This window comes from Channa argus, chromosome 23 (genome assembly GCF_033026475.1).
Source record: "Channa argus isolate prfri chromosome 23, Channa argus male v1.0, whole genome shotgun sequence".
In the NCBI taxonomy this organism is placed as follows: domain Eukaryota; kingdom Metazoa; phylum Chordata; class Actinopteri; order Anabantiformes; family Channidae; genus Channa; species Channa argus.
Window position 1 is genome coordinate 8,782,813 of NC_090219.1, and position 16,889 is coordinate 8,799,701.

Consider the following 16,889-nt stretch of genomic DNA (forward strand, 5'->3'; position numbering starts at 1 on the left):
TATATACACAGAAAGAGTGTACTTTGAAAGGACCCCCCCCCCCCCCCCCCCCATTATTTTTAAAAAGAATGATAATTTTCAAATAGTTATAATGATCAAAGCTTCTGTTCATCAATGAGGAATCAACACAGATTAGGCTACTTAGTAGTTGTGTGAAAAGCAGTTAGGTCTATAAAACATGACACAATTGTTGAAATATGCTAAAACTGTTTTAAACAATCTTTAATCTTTTCAACGGACTAGTATTTGCCTGCATGTTAATCCACGTGTAAACCTACTATATTTACAAATACTATATTTGCAAAGAATATGTTTCAACCATTTTGACGTCAATATTGTATTAAAACCATCTCTTTTCGCTAACTCCTCTCGTCCATCACTGGGCGTCGCTGTGGATTTCTTTGCACCTTGCTGCCGGGAACCAAATCTCGCACAAAACCGCGTGACGTCCAAATCCCGTTCCTCTTTCAACTGGCCTCCAAGATGGTAGGTGTTGTCATGGTTCGCTGTCTGCAAAACTCATGTCGAATCTGTGCCCATCTTCAGTAGTTCGCGCAGAAAACTACCATCTGCTGTCGGTTTATTGTGTGCTCGCATGTAACGAGCAAATGTTGGATGTTATTATCGTGAAGTAGTGACATTATATGGATTTGTACTCTGTGATAGCGGGGCTCTCCTGGGCCCTCGGCTGTATCCCCTAATCACTGTTGAGTTTTATGGAGCACGCGTAACCGCAAAGGCGACTAAAAATAAAAATCCAACTTGAATGTTTAATCCTAAATGTTTTGTATGTTTGTTAATAGCTACATTGCCGGTTAGTGGGATTGAATTAGCTTGAACGTCCGCTAGCTTACCGGGATGCTAGCCAGCGTGTGCGTAAGCCGGGGACGTTTGGCTGTGGTTAAACTTGTTTAAAGAGGAAACACGCTCCACAAAAATGTTTCTTGGGGTAAAGTTATCATGTGTGTTTGTAAAGTTTACAGGCTCCCGTGTTTGACTTCACTCCGAAGCAAACGCCGTTTGGCTAATTGAGCTAGCAAGCTAGGTTCGGTTAGAAGTGCAGACCAGTGCGCTTCTGGCAGTTAAATAATTTCTATCAAACCTTTTTCTGACAGCCTACTAAGAAGACCAAGACCAGGAAGCTCCGAGGACACGTCAGCCACGGACATGGTCGCGTTGGTGAGCACAAACTAATCCTAAAGTATATGTGTTGGGAGTAATTGCTCAGGGTGGGTTGTATTTTGTACTTTTTGTAAGGTTAACGTGAACGTGTCGTCCTCCACAGGCAAGCACAGAAAGCATCCTGGGGGTCGTGGTAATGCCGGTGGGATGCATCACCACAGGATCAACTTTGACAAATAGTAAGTGCTCCGCTCGTGGGATGTGAGGCTTGTTTTTAACCAGCAAACCTGCAGGATTCTAAAGATGGAAGTGCGACTGCTTTAATGTATCAATATGTTAGAAATAACTGTACTCTTCAGGTACATTCCTGCTGCATTAGCCTATTTGTCTGCACCCATACACCTGTTGTCCAAAAATCAATGATACACCAGACCTCAGCCAGAAACACTGCTTCACTGGGTGATGTGTACAGTCCAGATCGAAGCATTTTGGGACAACATCTGTTACATTTTTTCCCCCCCACATTTATATAAAATTGAACTGAGGTCCAACACCTGCAAGGACAGGTGTGGTTGCATTGTATTTTGTCCAATTTATCAGTCACACACCTGCTGTTGAGTTAGCCAAGTAATAATATTAATGTAGAGACTAGAGTCTCATCTTGACACAAATCATTGTCTTGGTGTGCTTGAGTCCTCTTAGAGTAAATACTGGTCCTATTCATCGACTGGATTTCTGTAAGTCAGTCACCCACATGGGCAATTACAAAATGTCGTTTTTTTTTTTTAAGATTATGCCACTGAAATTGGAGTGAATTTTTAAACGGCAACTTTGTCATCTCCCCTTGAAAAGGTGGCGACGTTTTAGACTTTTTAGAAGTATTTTTGTAGTAGAAATTTGCACCAAAACAAAATGTGTATCTTCTTGTGTGATCCACAGTTATGCAACAGCAATGCAGTTTTCAGTCAAAGCTCAGTTCTTTCCAACCCAGGGAATTTCATTTTTTGGCTTGATTGGCACATTTTGGAACATCCTTACTTATTGTAACTATATAATAATTTCCATGCTTTGCAGTGTGTGACTGAACATAGTATTGTAAGGAAGTAGGTAGTGTACGGACTGGGTGGTGCAGAGAGGATTGATTTGATTTCCATGGTGGTGCTAGCTTAAGTATTTGAACTTGAAAGTGAGTTTATTGGTTTCTAACGCTCTTTCCATTCACTGCAGGAAATTCTAATTATTTCACACTGAACAGACCGCAGTTAACCTTACGTCTGTGTTTGTTGTTTCTCAGCCACCCTGGGTACTTCGGTAAGGTGGGTATGAGACATTACCACCTGAAGAGGAACACAGCCCACTGCCCCACAATTAACCTGGACAAGCTGTGGACGCTGGTAAGCGAGCAGACCAGGGTCAACTATGGCAAGAAGCCCGAAGGACCTGCTCCCATCATTGATGCTGTCCGTGCTGTAAGTACAGATGTATATTTGTGCGACTCTTTGTTCTCTGGCCCTGCTCATTATTAAAATGGTGGCTTAAAGTTCAGATTGTTAACATGCTGATCCGCAAGTTGGATTTATTGGCATGTGCCAGCTGTCCAAAGTGACTCCAACCATAATTTCATAACTCTTGTCTTCAATGTGATGCTACCAAATTTTCTGTTGCTTTAAGGAACCCCAGTCAAATTAGTCTTTGTTATATGGACGAAAGGCTGATTAGTGTATGAAACAATGAAATGTATACATAAGTTGTTCCTTTTGCTTATGTTCCCCCTGCGTAGTCTTTGAGCTAACTGTTAAAATTATGTAATTGTATTTAGTTATCTCTCTTTGCTGGTGTCAGTATAGATGAGCACAACAATTCTATACATTTACTTCTGTTTAGGCATTGTGTGAATTTTGCTATATGCTGGACGTCCAAAATTTTTATTTTTTTGTAATACACTTTATTGGGTGCACCTGTACAATCTAATGCTGTTCAATACAGTGGCTCTGCCATGAATCTTACTTTACAAGGTTGTAATTTCTCAGTTTAGCAGTTGAAACTATTAGAAAGGAGAGAATTCTATGGGTAATATTGATGTCATAGTTGGTGGTGGAGTTAACTAGAGGAAAGAGTTGGTTCTAATGTTCTCATTCATTTAAATAGGGTTGCCAGGTGGTCTTACAGTTTCAACTGGGGATGTTAAATTATAACTTTGTGAAAGTAGAATTCATGACAGAGCTGCAGTCTTTAAATTTGATAGTTCAGGTGTACCTAATAAAATGGCCAGCGAGTGTAGGTTTGGCATTGTCACTACCTTTTATTGGTTCTATAATTTAACACTGCTATTAATCTGCAGGACATTTAATGCATGTTAGATTACCACGATGTTGACAATACTTTTTTTTTTTTCTCTTCCTGAACCTTAAATGTCAGACTTTTGAATAAATTGTTATTAATCAGATGTATTGATAAGGGGGCGGCTGTAGCTCAGTTGGTAAAGGCAGTCGTCCACGGACCACAGGGTGAGTGGTTCGATTCCCCCATTCCCCTCCCCAGCTGTGCAGTGCTGGTCCAAGCCCGGTAGAAATTGGGGAAGGTTGCGTCAGGAAGGGCATCCGGCAAACTGCCAAATCAACATGCGGACAATGATCCGCTGTGGCAACCCTGAACTCACGGCATATGCCGAAAAGCCAAAAAAATTTAAAAAAAAATCAGAATGTATTAATAAATTGTCGTGTGCTTATATCTGTTTGGCATGGTTGAAAATTCAACTTAAAACTACTGTTAAGTCAGATAAAATGCAAAGATGTGGTTACCTGGATGCACTAATGTGTTTTTTCTCTGCCTTACAGGGCTACTACAAAGTTCTGGGCAAAGGCAAACTGCCCAAGCAGCCTGTGATCGTAAAGGCCAAGTTCTTCAGCCGACGGGCAGAGGAGAAGATCAAGGCAGTGGGGGGAGCCTGTGTGCTGATGGCATAATGCTCCTGTCAATGTGTTTTTTCAAAAATAAACTATGTAAATGGAACTTGTGTGTTTGTCATGTATGTGTTGAATGTCACAGCCATGGTGTATGTGCTACATTATGAGCTTTGAAAGCGTCACCAAAGTGCTGGTTTGATATTTGGAATTTCTAATACCCTACTGTAAATATTAAATGTTATGAGAAAAACTTGGAACAAATAAATTCAGTCATGCAATGATGCTAAAATTACAATACTAATTAAATGTTGTGTTTCTGTGGGACCATTTAAACTCACCCATGCAACCGTAGCCCACAAATGTCCTATGTGGTAGCAAATTGAGGCTCTGAGGGGTGAATACAGAACTTTGGCTCTAATCAAGACTTGAATGAGTGGTTCTTCAGAACTTTAAGTGTAGACTTTAAATGATTCAACCAAGGTTAAGATTTTCAAAAAATAAAAGTACAGAGGCGGGTTTAAATTGAACTGAGTGGAATCAGATGTTTTGGTTGCAACAAGAATTAAGTTTCCCTGGCCTTTAGTCATGGAAAAGGAGTATGGTAAATATGGGGTCGGCGAATTTACCCCTTGGTTATCTCTGAAATCAACCACTGCAGTGTGTTTAGTATAGAATATAAATAAAAATTCTGACTGGTTAAAAAAATGAAAACGTAATTTTTTATTGCAAATGATTTCGGTTCTCAATCTGCCCACACGGGGGCGGGGTTTTACATCTACGGATTTCCTGTCGTGTCATTAGGAAACAGCAGAGCCGCGGCTGTGAGCAAACTGAAGTTGTCAAATGAGGAAAATGGGAGGGTTACGTGCAAAGGTAAACGGATGAAGAAGCACAGGTGCACTTGGTAGCTTGTACTTTGGGGGTGTTTTCACTTTTTAAGGTGGTCAGCTCTTTGTGGGGGCGTTGATCGGAAAACGTGTGACATAATCTCTTATCGAGGTTTGATGACAGCTGATAGAACGATGAAGTTGCTATGACGACCTGTTAATAGAACGTGACGGGAGCCGGGAGGTTTAACACCTTCAGCTAACAGAGTGAGGACAAAAGTTGACCTGACAGGATAAAGTAAATCGTGGGAAAGTGACAAAATAGCTAGTGTGGCTCAATGAGGCGGTAATCTTCACGCATGCGTCGTTTGTTGCGTTCACGCATCCTGTGCTGGGTTTATGGCTTTGTGACTTTTGAAGACTCATCATTTTGATAAACTACAAATAGAGGAGCTTTTTTAGACTTCGGATAAGGTCTCTGTAAATTAACATCAGAATATTTAATGGCAGCGTGGATTACAGCAGTGTTTTTATTTTTGTTTTATTGCAGTTTTTTCCAGAGTCTAAGGTGATTTCCTCTGAAGGCTTTTTTGGTCCAATAAACAGTCAAACAGTCAAAACACAAACTAATTAATTTTGATATAAAAATAGGGAATTTTCTGTCAACCCAATTATAATTTTAGCATAATTGTAGAAACGGTATTTTAATGAATGTTGGTTAAAACTTGATTCTGCTGGCTATTACGCGTTTACGTGGACTTAAGTAACCGGGAAACGGTGTTTACATGTACTTAAGTAACCTGGTTACGAGAAATCCGCGTATACATGCTGCAAAATACGAGTAACCTGACTTCTCCTCCACCCCCGGACTTATTTTAGAAGCCTGGCGCACATATTGTAACTGTTTAATGACGGAAAACGCAGGGGGAGAGAAAGGAAAGACACATGCAGCAGATCCACCACAGTCTGAAAATTAAAACTCCACGGGGTAAAGTGACTTATTGTACGAGACACTCTGTGTAAATTAAAATTTCTGCCTACATTGTCTGAAAAATGAGGCAGCATTGGCTTGGCTTGGCATCGCCCCGTTAAGTCGTTCACGATCTCTACTTTCATTCATTCTTTCGCTCAGCTGTGAACTGTCTGCAAAGCCTTTGGTTTCGCACATGCGCAGTTGGAGAAACCCGGTTAGGCGTGTGCACGTCAGAGTAATCGGCGTTCTCCGACAGAATCTACGTGGGAATCCAGGTTTCTCTAATCCCCTACTCTAATTTCGGAAAGCAGCGTTCCCGTTTACATGATACTTCAGAAATCAGGTTTCCCAAAAAAGCCGACTCTAACCGGGTTACTTAAGTCCATTTAAACGTGGTGAGATAAAGGTAAAGGAAACTGTGCTTGTCCCTGCTTTCAGGTGTAACTTGTCCATGGCAAGCCAAACCTGGTTGGAGTCTTCCATGCAGCGCTCTGCCAGTCTGGGCATGGAGGTGCTGGAGCGGGCCTCCAGACGGCGCGTAAACTGGCCCAGCATTGGTTCACCCCAGAGCTCCACTGCCACAAAAAGAGACACACAAATACCCGTCAAGGTGTCTAGATGATTTCTGTATATTAACAGTACATATATGGATTTATTTTCAATATGCACTTCACTGGGTTTTTATATTTGCTCATTTTATTGATTCTAAAAATGTCATTCTACTTTTAGACAATTCAAAGTGAGCTTCGTGATACCTTTGCAACCCTTGGAGACCTCATGGCCCAAACTACCCATCAGTGCAAGGTCAGTGTTTACTTGTTAATTTTCTTATTTTCGTGTGTGGCTAAAAGCATAAACAGGTGTGCAGGCTGGACTGTGATACTTGTCTCTGCTGCAGAGGTTTTATGAGTCTGGGTGTTGCACTGAGCCCACTGACACTGAGAGGACTCATGTGGCCCGGTTCCACAAACGTTCAGATGCTAGAAAGACAACATGTATCCAGCCAACAGGGAAACAGGTAAGTGCTCGGCACAGCAGTAGAACGCTAATAATTTGCTGCTTTTACTTTCGGTCACGTAGTGTTTGTCATTGGGTTTTATAGATTTTTTTCTATCTGGTAAAAACACATCTCATTTTTGTCATGAGATATTACCAGTTTAAAAATGATCAATTTGACTTCACATTTTTCAACCAGAGTGAGACAGATCATATTTTACAAACAGAACAGCACAAAAATATCTGTCCCATTTCCCAAAGGAAGCATTTAATAATTGCCAAATCAAACAATTTAATGCTAGGATTAAGTCAAAGATGTCTACTATTGTAGGTTGTCAGTGCTGGACCTGATGGTTGTAGCTCGGGGGTCTTCGTAGTCACATGACCCAGCAACCTGCACGTTGTATCACTCTACTCGGGGGGCTTCGTAGTCACATGACCCAGCAACCTGCACGTTGTATCACTCTTTCAATCGTTGTTGTGGGACTGAAGCACAGGGCTGAAACATGGATTGAAATGTTTTTTAAATGCCAATATTTTCAGTGTCACAAATTAAATTATTGTTTTAGCCCCATAATAGAGTGGCTGACCAGGATTGATTGGATTGTCATATAAAACATACTTTCTTGCCATTTTAATAACAATATAACTCAATACACTAACCTGAGAATTAGACTCATTACCAATTGTGGCCAAGAAAAGTTTTGATGTGACTTCTTGAAACGAAAACGCTTTTGTTTCCAGGGTTCTGTGTCAGCAGCAGGTGAAGATTTCTACATCGAGGTTTCACCTGGAACGTATGCCATCACCGCCTGCTTGACCGACTCACAGGAGCAGACTCAGCTTGTTAGTGTCCAAGCTGGTCAGAGCATCAACCTCACCTTTAACCTCTGACCCCTCACCCGACCAAAACTGTTACTCTTAACCTTCAGTAACACCAACTGACCGATGCTAATGCTATGTATGTGTATTGATTTTTTTTATATTGGGTTTTCATTTTATTTTGTTATCAAGATATATTGTTTGCTGCACATTGAGAAGCCATATTTTTATTACATTTTGCTTGGGTATTTTATTTTGAAGGTTCTAGTGAAAGTAGAACATCATGTAATGCACTTAACAGTATTTTTACCTAAATAATTTACCTGCCATATTTTTGTATTAAAGCTTTTTAATCAATGTTTCATTTGTTTGTTTTGCCAACTTATTAGTGTTAAGTGTTGATCATCTGAGCACTGACATATTACGTAGAAACTGTTGTATTATTGTTCCCAGAAATCGGCTGCAATCCCGTCATGTTCCAAAAATCAGTGATGTCTCGTCTTCCTTTAGGACTAGGGAGTGACAGAAACAGAGAGCTGCGATTTGTTAAGGGTCTGACTTGTTGGACAGGGAAGCACAACCCCACAGGTTGTGAAGTCGTCTTGGAGCTGCCACCTGGAGATTAAAATAAAATGTATAATCATGAACCGATTGATTAGACTGTAAATACCACAAATCACAGTTCTGTACACTGTCACAACTTTACACTCTTCATGTTTAAATTTCACAGTCGGAGTTTAAACACAATACTACTCTATATATAAATAACTGGTAGCTTTCATGTTGCAGTGTGATACAAGTGTTCCTCTGATATAATGGAGAAATCCAGAACTTTGCGTAAAGATTGTGCCATAATTCCAAACAAATGTGTCCTATTGTTATGTTAACTGCATATATGCTGTGACATGCATCTGACATGAAACCTACAAACAGAAAAAAACCATGGTAAGAGGTGGAGCCAAGAGATGTGATGTCAATTCAAACTGCTGACAATTGTAAAAACATAGACCACAGGTACTGCTGCAAAGTATTTGGTTTATGTTGTTTAGTATTTGAAGCTGTGTTTGCTTGGCTCTAAAGACAAGTTTTGTTTGAAGTTTTGCTGCTCAAATACTTGTTGAGATAGAGCTTTAAGTCTATATTTGCCCAACACTACGTGTCTGGCAACTAGTACCAACTGTACAGGGTTGTGACGGCTGAGAAACATCAGTCAATTGGGTGGTTTTGTCTGCAAATTAAAGTGTAATACTTTTGGCAGTTTTCATTGAAATTAAGTTCAATTGTTAACTTGTAGTTGCTGTCCGTGTTTCCCACCTGGCTGTCTGTGCTGAGGCTCCGCCCCGGTTCTCCTCCAGTATCTCCAGGGAGGACGTCGCCTGCGCCTCAGCTTTACTGCAGGAGGAGGCATTGTTCTTGTGTCGTCCCCAAAGAGAGATGAAGAGGGTGAAGATCGCACCGTGGGCTCACTCTTCCTTACTTCTGCATCTTTGAGGTCCTCCTGCGTGTCTCGCTCGGCCTTCTCAAATCCATCCATTCTTTTTTCAAGACTGGACCCATAACTGGGTGGATAGGGCCTTTGGTCTGTGACTGAACAGCAGCCAGACGACGACTTACAGCAGCCTGTGCAGAACACCTGAGGGGAGCAAGAGGAGCTGCGACCACAAAGCCAATTACAATATGTCCTGGGGCGTGATGTTGGGATTTGGAGCTCCCTAACTATCCTGTCATGGTGAGAAGCTGAAATAGGCAAAACCAGGTTGTCAGGAACCAGAGAGGCACAGCCATTCCACATCAGCACCCGGAGGCTCGTGACACCATCACCTGTAGCAAAGAAGACGGAGAAAGTTGACTGATTAATAAAAATCCTCATAAACATTTTCAGGTTCTGAAGAATTTTTGAAGAGGAACTTTAAAGTCATTTGCAAGAATGTGGCAGAGAAAAGTGAAACCACCAAGAAATTGATGTAATACAATGATTAAAACCTCCATAAAGGCTAGAGAATGGACTTGGTATCAAATTTTGTCGATTTATATAGACGTTAGTTAATTAGCTACAGGAGAACTGTTCTATTGTTCAGAATCTGTAACGTTCTCACAAGTATTATTTTCTAAAACTCTTTTTTTTTTTGTCCTTTCTAGTCCACACCACTACACACTGCTGTAAAAATGTCAAGTTAAAAACTTCTAACTCCATACCTCCAAAGCAAAGTCTGCGCTCTGTGGCAGCCATCACTCTGCCTGGTCCATATCTCCTCAGGTCTGGTTCCCATGGTAACAGGACGGGATCGCCAGGTCCCAGACAGTGGGTATGAACCCTGCTGTGGTTCACCATGTCGAGGGAGCAAACCAGCTGCCTTTGAGAGGAGGGGAAACCTAAAGTGGGACTCGCTGGTGGTTGGTCAAACTCCACTACCCAAACTCCTGCACAGCTCTGAGTGTGGAGACGTGGAAGGAAGAAGCAGTCACAAATGATATTTCCTGTTGAGCTGACTCTTGTTACTCGTTATCACTAACATGGGGATGTAATCAACCAAAGATGTGGAGTCTTCTCACCTGGACTTGCTGTATCACACTTCCCAGATAGTAAAAGCCATCTACCTCCCTCCTGGCCAGCACTCGGCATCCTGGGAAAAACTCTGAGCCTCCTAGTGTTTGACTCGGCAGCACAAAGCACGTAGCCCGACAGAGAGGATAATCCAGACTGCACCTGGGGGTCACACACGTCACTGATCATTTTTTCCATCACACCCTACACACCATCAGTCTCTGTAATAGTGTGTATCAATCTGGGGTAACAAAGGTTTGATATTATTTATGCTCCATTGTTAAACCAACCTGAGAAGAGATGACGATGTGCTTCTGGCTGAACTGACGGGACCGTAACAGTTGACTGGACAGACGGTTGGCACTGTTGATTGGCTCTCGGCAACACACAGAGGAATCACCTTGGTGCACAGCAAATGAAGTCAGTTTAAAATTAAGCTGTCTAAGCGTTGATTTTCTGGACCTTACATTGCAGATAACTTGATGATAAAAGATAAAACAGGAACGAAGAATCTGGATATTTAATGGAAACAGTTCAGACATACCTTCTCCAATTTACCGTTCAAATCCACTGTTATCAAATAACAGCTTCCTCTTGTGGTCTGAGTCAGACACTGCAGGTAGTTTCTGGTGTCGCTGTCCAGCTGCCTCCACGATTCCTTCAGATAGAAGACATTCACAGGCCTCCCCACTGCCAGGGCAGGAAGGGCTCTCAGCAAAGCCTCTGGCTGGTCAGGGAGGCCTGCACAGAGCAGGTGCACGGTGTGACAGGCCTGGTCAGTGAGGGCCATACTCAGGGCAGCCAGGAGATCCCTGCCAGGGCTGCAGCTGATGGAGTGAATCCAGGACAGAGCTGAGTATGCTGTGTCAGAAACACAGGGCAGCATGTGGTGGGACCAGCAGTTCACCTGTGATGTAGAAAACAGTAGGTTAGAGGCTTTTTGAAGTAAAATAGGCTTCGTTCACAGTAACTAATTAAGCACATTAAAGAAGACATTTTATTATTAGACTATTATTGCAATTTTATTATTGTACGACTGTGTCGTAAAATAATAAAATTGCAATAATAGTCCATATAAAACCCCCGGTACCTGCTTTAGGAAAATATCAATTGTGTGTAATATGCACTGCAATGACTGTAGAGACCTTTGTCTTTTACAGTAGGTAAATTTCCATCTCACCTTGCCTGAGAACGTCATGATGTTGAAGAGAGTGTCGCTTAATGACGCTTTTGTCAGCAGGGTCTGGATCAGCAGGCGTTTCGCCAGCTCCAGGAAGACTCTCATGTTCTCTGAGCTGTCCAGGACAAAGGAGATGTTGCAGCTTCGTTTGCCCAGAAAGAGTGGAATCAGTGCAGCCTCAGAGGCCGCAGTCTGCCTGGATGTCATCCTCACGCTGTAATAATGGGAAGAAATTCATTATGTACTTTACTTTAACATAATTCCTAGCTGAGAGTGACAGAAAAATAATTTCACAGGAAACGTTTCTCAAATAATTCCACAGAGCAAGGTAAGAAATCGTGTTTCTCCACAGCTACACACTCGACTTGCCGATACTACCTTGTTGTGTTCCCCCACTACCTTGTAGTACCAATAACTGACAACCCTGTCAACTGACAAGGCAAACTTCAAAGGCAACATTAAAGGCAAACTTTAAAGGCAGTAAGTGATGTCATTGATGATGTTGGCCCGTACACAAATAATAATGAAAACAAAATTCACTAGGAATATTATTCATCATTTTCTTGATGTGTGATACTGCAAAATTAAAAAAAAAAAATTCTTTACTTAAAGTATGCAGTACATATAAAAAGTTTATTTTTTGTCTGTATTCTCAGGTTTTTTTCTATTTTACTTAGACTTGAATAGTTATTCACTAATTGAAATGTTACTGTATTTATTACTTTCAGCTACTTTTATACTTTCCATGTTGTGGTCATGTAAAAAGTCATGTTAATTTTATTTTTAAGCTCTCAGGAGTGCTGGAACAGAAACTCTGATCTCTAAGTGAAAGCAATAGCATAGTGCCGAAGGACTCTGGTAACTAATTATTACCAGGGTAAAGTCTTAAATGACAGTATATTACAACAAAAGAATAACCCTTTTGCAGAATAACATGTTTTCTGAATAATAACTGATGCATCAATATGTACATAATTTTATTGTTGCAGCTGGTATTGGTGGAGCTAATTTTAATACTCCTTTTTATATAGTGCTGAGTAAATTAACTACAAAAAAAATCCACATTTCATTAGAAGCACTTTATAAACTTTTTGTGTCTTTTCCGTGAAAGTTGGTTTGGTGTTTATTGATTGATGTTTTAATTAGCTACTTTTATGCCCTTTTAAATTGCCTCTGGACAAATAAAGTGATTTGAACTGAATAATATCCCTTAAAAATTAATACCTTAATCTATAATAATACATTCTAATGTATTTATTCTATAATATATATCGTATATTCGGAGTTATTAATTAAACCTATTAGAAATGTTATCACTACATCTCTGAAATTAAACCACAAGGGGCAAAAACACCCTGTTACCAAATGTGTATCTACAGTCCTACACAGACATGTCGAACCTTTTCGAATACAGGTATGTTTCTTTCTAGAACTGTAAACTGCACAAACAGGAAAAAAACAGCTAATTAAAATGCTTCTTACTTGTTTGTTGCTCTGAACTTAAAAGTTACCACAGTATTAAACACGTTACCTTTTCGTTGTTTTTCACAGTCAACTGCAGACGACACTTCACTGTTGATCCTGGTTTCCCTGGAGAAAGGTTCAGGACTGAGTCAGTCCTCTTCCTGTCCACTGGAGGGGCTGTTTACCTGCCAATCAACTAACCAGGGTTCATGACCAAACAGTACTGCCACCCTATGGTTGCTATGGTATAGACTTGCAGAAGGTCAGCTGTGCCATTAGGCCAGAGTGAGAAATGACACAGAACCCTGTTCTTGTTTCGCCAGAACTCTTCCTTTTTACCTCTGATTAAACGCTTTAATTATGTCAGACCACCTGCATCTGGGCCACTTTCATAACAGATTCCTGACAATAATTCATGTGTTATTTAAGAGCAAATCTCTCTGCAAAAACACACACAAAAAACCTGGTCATCATTTAAATTTTATTTGTTAGTCAGTGCTACATTGTCTACAGTCAAGTGATGAAACATGTCACTATAATTTTGTAACCATTAAAAGGCAGTGACATCCAACTAGAAAATACATTACACCATTATAAAATACAGTAGATAAAGTTGTTGCGTATGCATATCAACTACACTTTGTTCTCCAAGACTGACTTCTGCTGTAAAGGTAGAATAGATGTCTGGCAGAACAGTACTATTCCGTAGGCTACAAGAGCTGTAAATCACAATTCTATCAGAATCTCAAAGAATACAATGCATGGCTACTACAAGATCATTGTCTATTCATTGTTAATGCTACATGAAGAATGGTGGAAGCAGCTGCTCACTACACTGCATGTGTAGTCAGTGTGCATAATTATCTGACTCATGCATGCAGCAAACAGACAGGCAGAGAGAAAGTGAGGATTTATTAGGTGAGAAAATGAGAGTTCCCTGACAGGGCTTCTGGTTGTAATAGTAAATATCTCTATTGCTTTGAGTATGTTGTTGGTGGAAGGCTCAGTATCCCAAGTCTCTGAAGTCAGTGGAACTGAAGAAAAGAAGAAAAGATGGCAGTTCCTTGGTTAGATTGTAATGCAGCATCAATAGTGCGTGAAAATATTCTATAAATATTCTATAGAATATATTTTATATATATATATATATATATATATATATATCCCTGCTGATTAGCTGGTTCAGATGTGTTTGATCAATCAGAGGCCTGAGGATAACGGTTGTGCAGATATAGATGGAAACAAGCAGTAAAATGCACCATGAAAAGCTGTTTGTTCCAATAAAATGAAAGGGGTGAGCTGGGGGTCTTTGTATCAGCATAGCTCAGGGTGTAGGCCCCTAAATCTGAATGTGCAGCAGGTGTGTGTAGCTGAGCCCAAAGGTTATAGCTCAGTCAAATGAGATAATCCAGGTCGCAGGCTGACAAGTAACCGAACTTGAGTAGAGCAGATTCAATGTTTTAACATCTGGATGGTGATTGTGGACAGTATGATTAATTTAGAAAATTACCAAAGTTAATAAAATGATTATCTTACCTTTCATTGAATGACCTTTTGGCAAAATGAACTTGTTCCCTCACATTTGTCCCGAACACCAACATCTGCTTTTCAGTGTCAATTACACACTACAAAAGAAGAAAACATCAATATAGTCTTTTTTTTATTTCAATCCAATTGCAGCAGGAAGCTAAAAACAACAAAGCCCATTAGTCTACACTGTATTAGCCTTAAATGTCTATTCTTTATCTAAGCATCTCTAAAAGACATGTTCCTTCTTTGATTGAACGTCTGAGTGTTGGATGTGAAGTAGTAGATTTACCTTTAATGACTTGAGTGTCTTGTTGCCCAGGGACATCAGTGGCCTGTTACTTTCTGCAAATGAATGTAATTAAAGCACAACAATATTAATGCTTAAAGGTGTTTTCAAATTAGCAGCAATGTGTTCATTTTAAACTGGGATGAATCATGTTCCTCTTCCTCACCTACTATTGCAAATGAGCACATTATCCTGAGTTGTCCGATGGTTAGACTGAGCTCCTTGATGAAACCATCGACATAGAGCTTACGCTGATATAGGAAACCATCCATCTCCATTCCTTTCTCCTCAACCAGATCTTTTAATCTTTAAGAGAAACAAAGCAAGTCTGTTTTCCTCTGTTTTCCTTCAGGGGCTAATGTTTTGCACTAATTATTCATTTATTATGCTCAGACAAACAGAATCATCTCACCTTAGTCTTTCCACAGTCAGTGAGGACATCAGGTTCAGTTTGCAGCCTGTGTCAATCAACACTTTCACTTCCTGTCCCAAACACTTTCAACACACAAAGAAAGCCAAGGTGAAAACAATTCACATAGAAAAATTATGTTTTGCTTTAATGCCTAACATTCAGAAAAAAGTATCTTATCATTGGATTGGAGCTAGAGCTCATTTTAACTACACTATCCTGCTAAGATTTGTATTTGTTCCCGATGGGTTTAAAGAGCATCTTATCTCAAACTATAGTAATACATAATTTATGTTATTTTATCTGAATCTGCAAAGACAACAGCTGTTGGGGAAATGCAGTGCAGTAAAAGGCAGACTCCAGTAATTATCTCTAAAATGTAGTGGACTAAAAGTATAAGTATCTTTGAGTACAAGTACCTAGTAGGCTATACATAAGGTGTTCCTCTCACCTTGCAGGGTACATGAATAAAGTTGTCCTGTTCTTCGCCCTCATCCTCACGTGAATTTAAATGATTATTGCTCAGAACAACCCCTCCGTTGTTTGGCGTCACTCCACACATGTTCATCCTTCCCCGGGACAACTTGGCTTCCAGCAGCCGCTTCTGCAGAATGTGGTGCGGCTGCTGCAATAAGGGCAAAAACAGTAGAAACTTTTTTAAATGCCCATGCTAATCACTGGGTATTAAATTCTTACTTTCTCATCATGTACATGGAATATGATGCTTTTAGCATACAAGTATCTAACACCTGTTTTATGTAATCTGATAAACGTCTGTATTGTGAAAGATAAATAAACTCAAACATTTTAAACAATATATAATTTCAATGAAATCAAAAATATTATATAAGGCCTTTTATATGAGGTGCACCCCCTGTGTGGATGTGCCGAGCTTCTTCAGTCCGTCCAGAGGCAGGAGATCAGCCGAATCTTTATGCAGGAACTGGATCGCCTGTTTCAGCCTCCTCTGTTGCCTCAGAGTGGCAGCATCCAGAATCCCCGAGTCTCCTCGGTTTTCCGTCCGCATCCCTGCGAACATGTCGGCGGGTATCTGGAATCAAACGGCGCTGAAGATGTGTTTGTGCTGCTCTCGAACTGCGTGCAGACAACAGAGTCTACGAAGGAATCACCTATGATGCGTTAGGAGGAGACGCCCCCATCATCGAGATGGTCAAGATGGAGAGACCCGAACTACGGCTTCTGTCCCATTACTTCAAAATAAATATTCCAAATAAGAATGTTCTAGCAAGCGTCTTCTGTAGGTTGAAAACAAAACAAGAGTTACGTTTTTACAATAAGGTAAATTGCATTAAAAAGTTTATGTGTTTACACAGGGTCAATTACAATGTTAGAAAATACTTAAATTTAGAAAATAAATAACTCCCATTCAAAATACAAACATGACAAATACGAAAAAACAACAAAAACGAATGCACTAAAACACAACACATAAGCTACACAATTACTTTTATATTACTGATATGACTTAAGCTGTAGATGAATTCTTCCAGTGTTGATTGAGAGCTTTTATTTTGGCAAAAGCTTCCGGTATCATCATCTATCTTTCGATGACTTTGGTTTTACTTGATGCTGCTCCAACCAAAACTGTTAAACAAGTACGTCATGTTATTGCATCGTGACTGTTTAAAAGATGTTTTGAAATTTGATGTGCCCAGAGAAGGAAAAAAAAAGCGTAAATAGTTTGAATTTTAACTATATGTTCACAGAAATGTTAGACATCTTTGAAAATCACACAGCCCTAGCCCACCAATCTTGGAATTTGGAATATTTGGGGAATATTTTAATATAATATAATTGGCCAATTAAAT

The 16,889-nt window shown here is 40.1% G+C and overlaps 4 protein-coding genes and 1 non-coding gene across 8 annotated transcripts; 3 read left to right on the forward strand and 2 right to left on the reverse strand.

Moving 5' to 3' along the window:
* Positions 1-367: 367 nt before the first annotated feature.
* On the forward strand, positions 368-4,134 carry rpl27a (ribosomal protein L27a). The gene is made up of 5 exons (XM_067493593.1): positions 368-486; positions 1,116-1,179; positions 1,286-1,361; positions 2,417-2,591; positions 3,960-4,134. The coding sequence occupies exons 1-5, from the start codon at positions 484-486 to the stop codon at positions 4,086-4,088; spliced, it is 447 nt and encodes a 148-aa protein (XP_067349694.1). The 5' UTR covers positions 368-483; the 3' UTR covers positions 4,089-4,134.
* On the forward strand, positions 1,764-1,892 carry LOC137108870 (small nucleolar RNA SNORA3/SNORA45 family). Its single transcript, XR_010912244.1, has one exon. It is a non-coding gene; the product is annotated as a small nucleolar RNA SNORA3/SNORA45 family (small nucleolar RNA).
* Positions 4,135-4,788: 654 nt separating the features above from the next.
* akip1 (A kinase (PRKA) interacting protein 1) lies at positions 4,789-7,967 on the forward strand. 4 transcript variants are annotated; one of them, XM_067493590.1, is made up of 5 exons: positions 4,789-4,901; positions 6,267-6,438; positions 6,558-6,632; positions 6,727-6,846; positions 7,569-7,963. In XM_067493590.1, exons 2-5 carry the CDS (start codon positions 6,280-6,282, stop codon positions 7,716-7,718), a joined length of 504 nt encoding a protein of 167 aa, XP_067349691.1. In that variant the 5' UTR covers positions 4,789-4,901; positions 6,267-6,279; the 3' UTR covers positions 7,719-7,963. The 4 variants fall into 4 exon arrangements, with proteins under 4 accessions (XP_067349691.1, XP_067349690.1, XP_067349693.1 ...); XM_067493589.1 differs by having other exon boundaries at positions 4,845-4,923; positions 7,569-7,967; XM_067493592.1 differs by lacking the exon at positions 4,789-4,901 and adding an exon at positions 5,101-5,122 and having other exon boundaries at positions 7,569-7,966.
* A 100-nt stretch (positions 7,968-8,067) lies between these two features.
* Positions 8,068-13,151, reverse strand: c23h11orf16 (chromosome 23 C11orf16 homolog). Its single transcript, XM_067493587.1, has 8 exons — positions 12,903-13,151; positions 11,372-11,585; positions 10,736-11,098; positions 10,482-10,591; positions 10,200-10,353; positions 9,843-10,077; positions 8,961-9,467; positions 8,068-8,261 (listed from the first exon to the last, which is right to left on the reverse strand). The coding sequence occupies exons 2-8, from the start codon at positions 11,576-11,578 to the stop codon at positions 8,068-8,070; spliced, it is 1,770 nt and encodes a 589-aa protein (XP_067349688.1). The 5' UTR covers positions 11,579-11,585; positions 12,903-13,151.
* A 146-nt stretch (positions 13,152-13,297) lies between these two features.
* On the reverse strand, positions 13,298-16,231 carry LOC137108687 (nuclear receptor-interacting protein 3-like). The gene is made up of 7 exons (XM_067493588.1): positions 15,932-16,231; positions 15,512-15,685; positions 15,064-15,146; positions 14,818-14,957; positions 14,655-14,707; positions 14,372-14,460; positions 13,298-13,869 (listed from the first exon to the last, which is right to left on the reverse strand). The coding sequence occupies exons 1-7, from the start codon at positions 16,097-16,099 to the stop codon at positions 13,839-13,841; spliced, it is 738 nt and encodes a 245-aa protein (XP_067349689.1). The 5' UTR covers positions 16,100-16,231; the 3' UTR covers positions 13,298-13,838.
* Between the last annotated feature and the right edge of the window lie 658 nt (positions 16,232-16,889).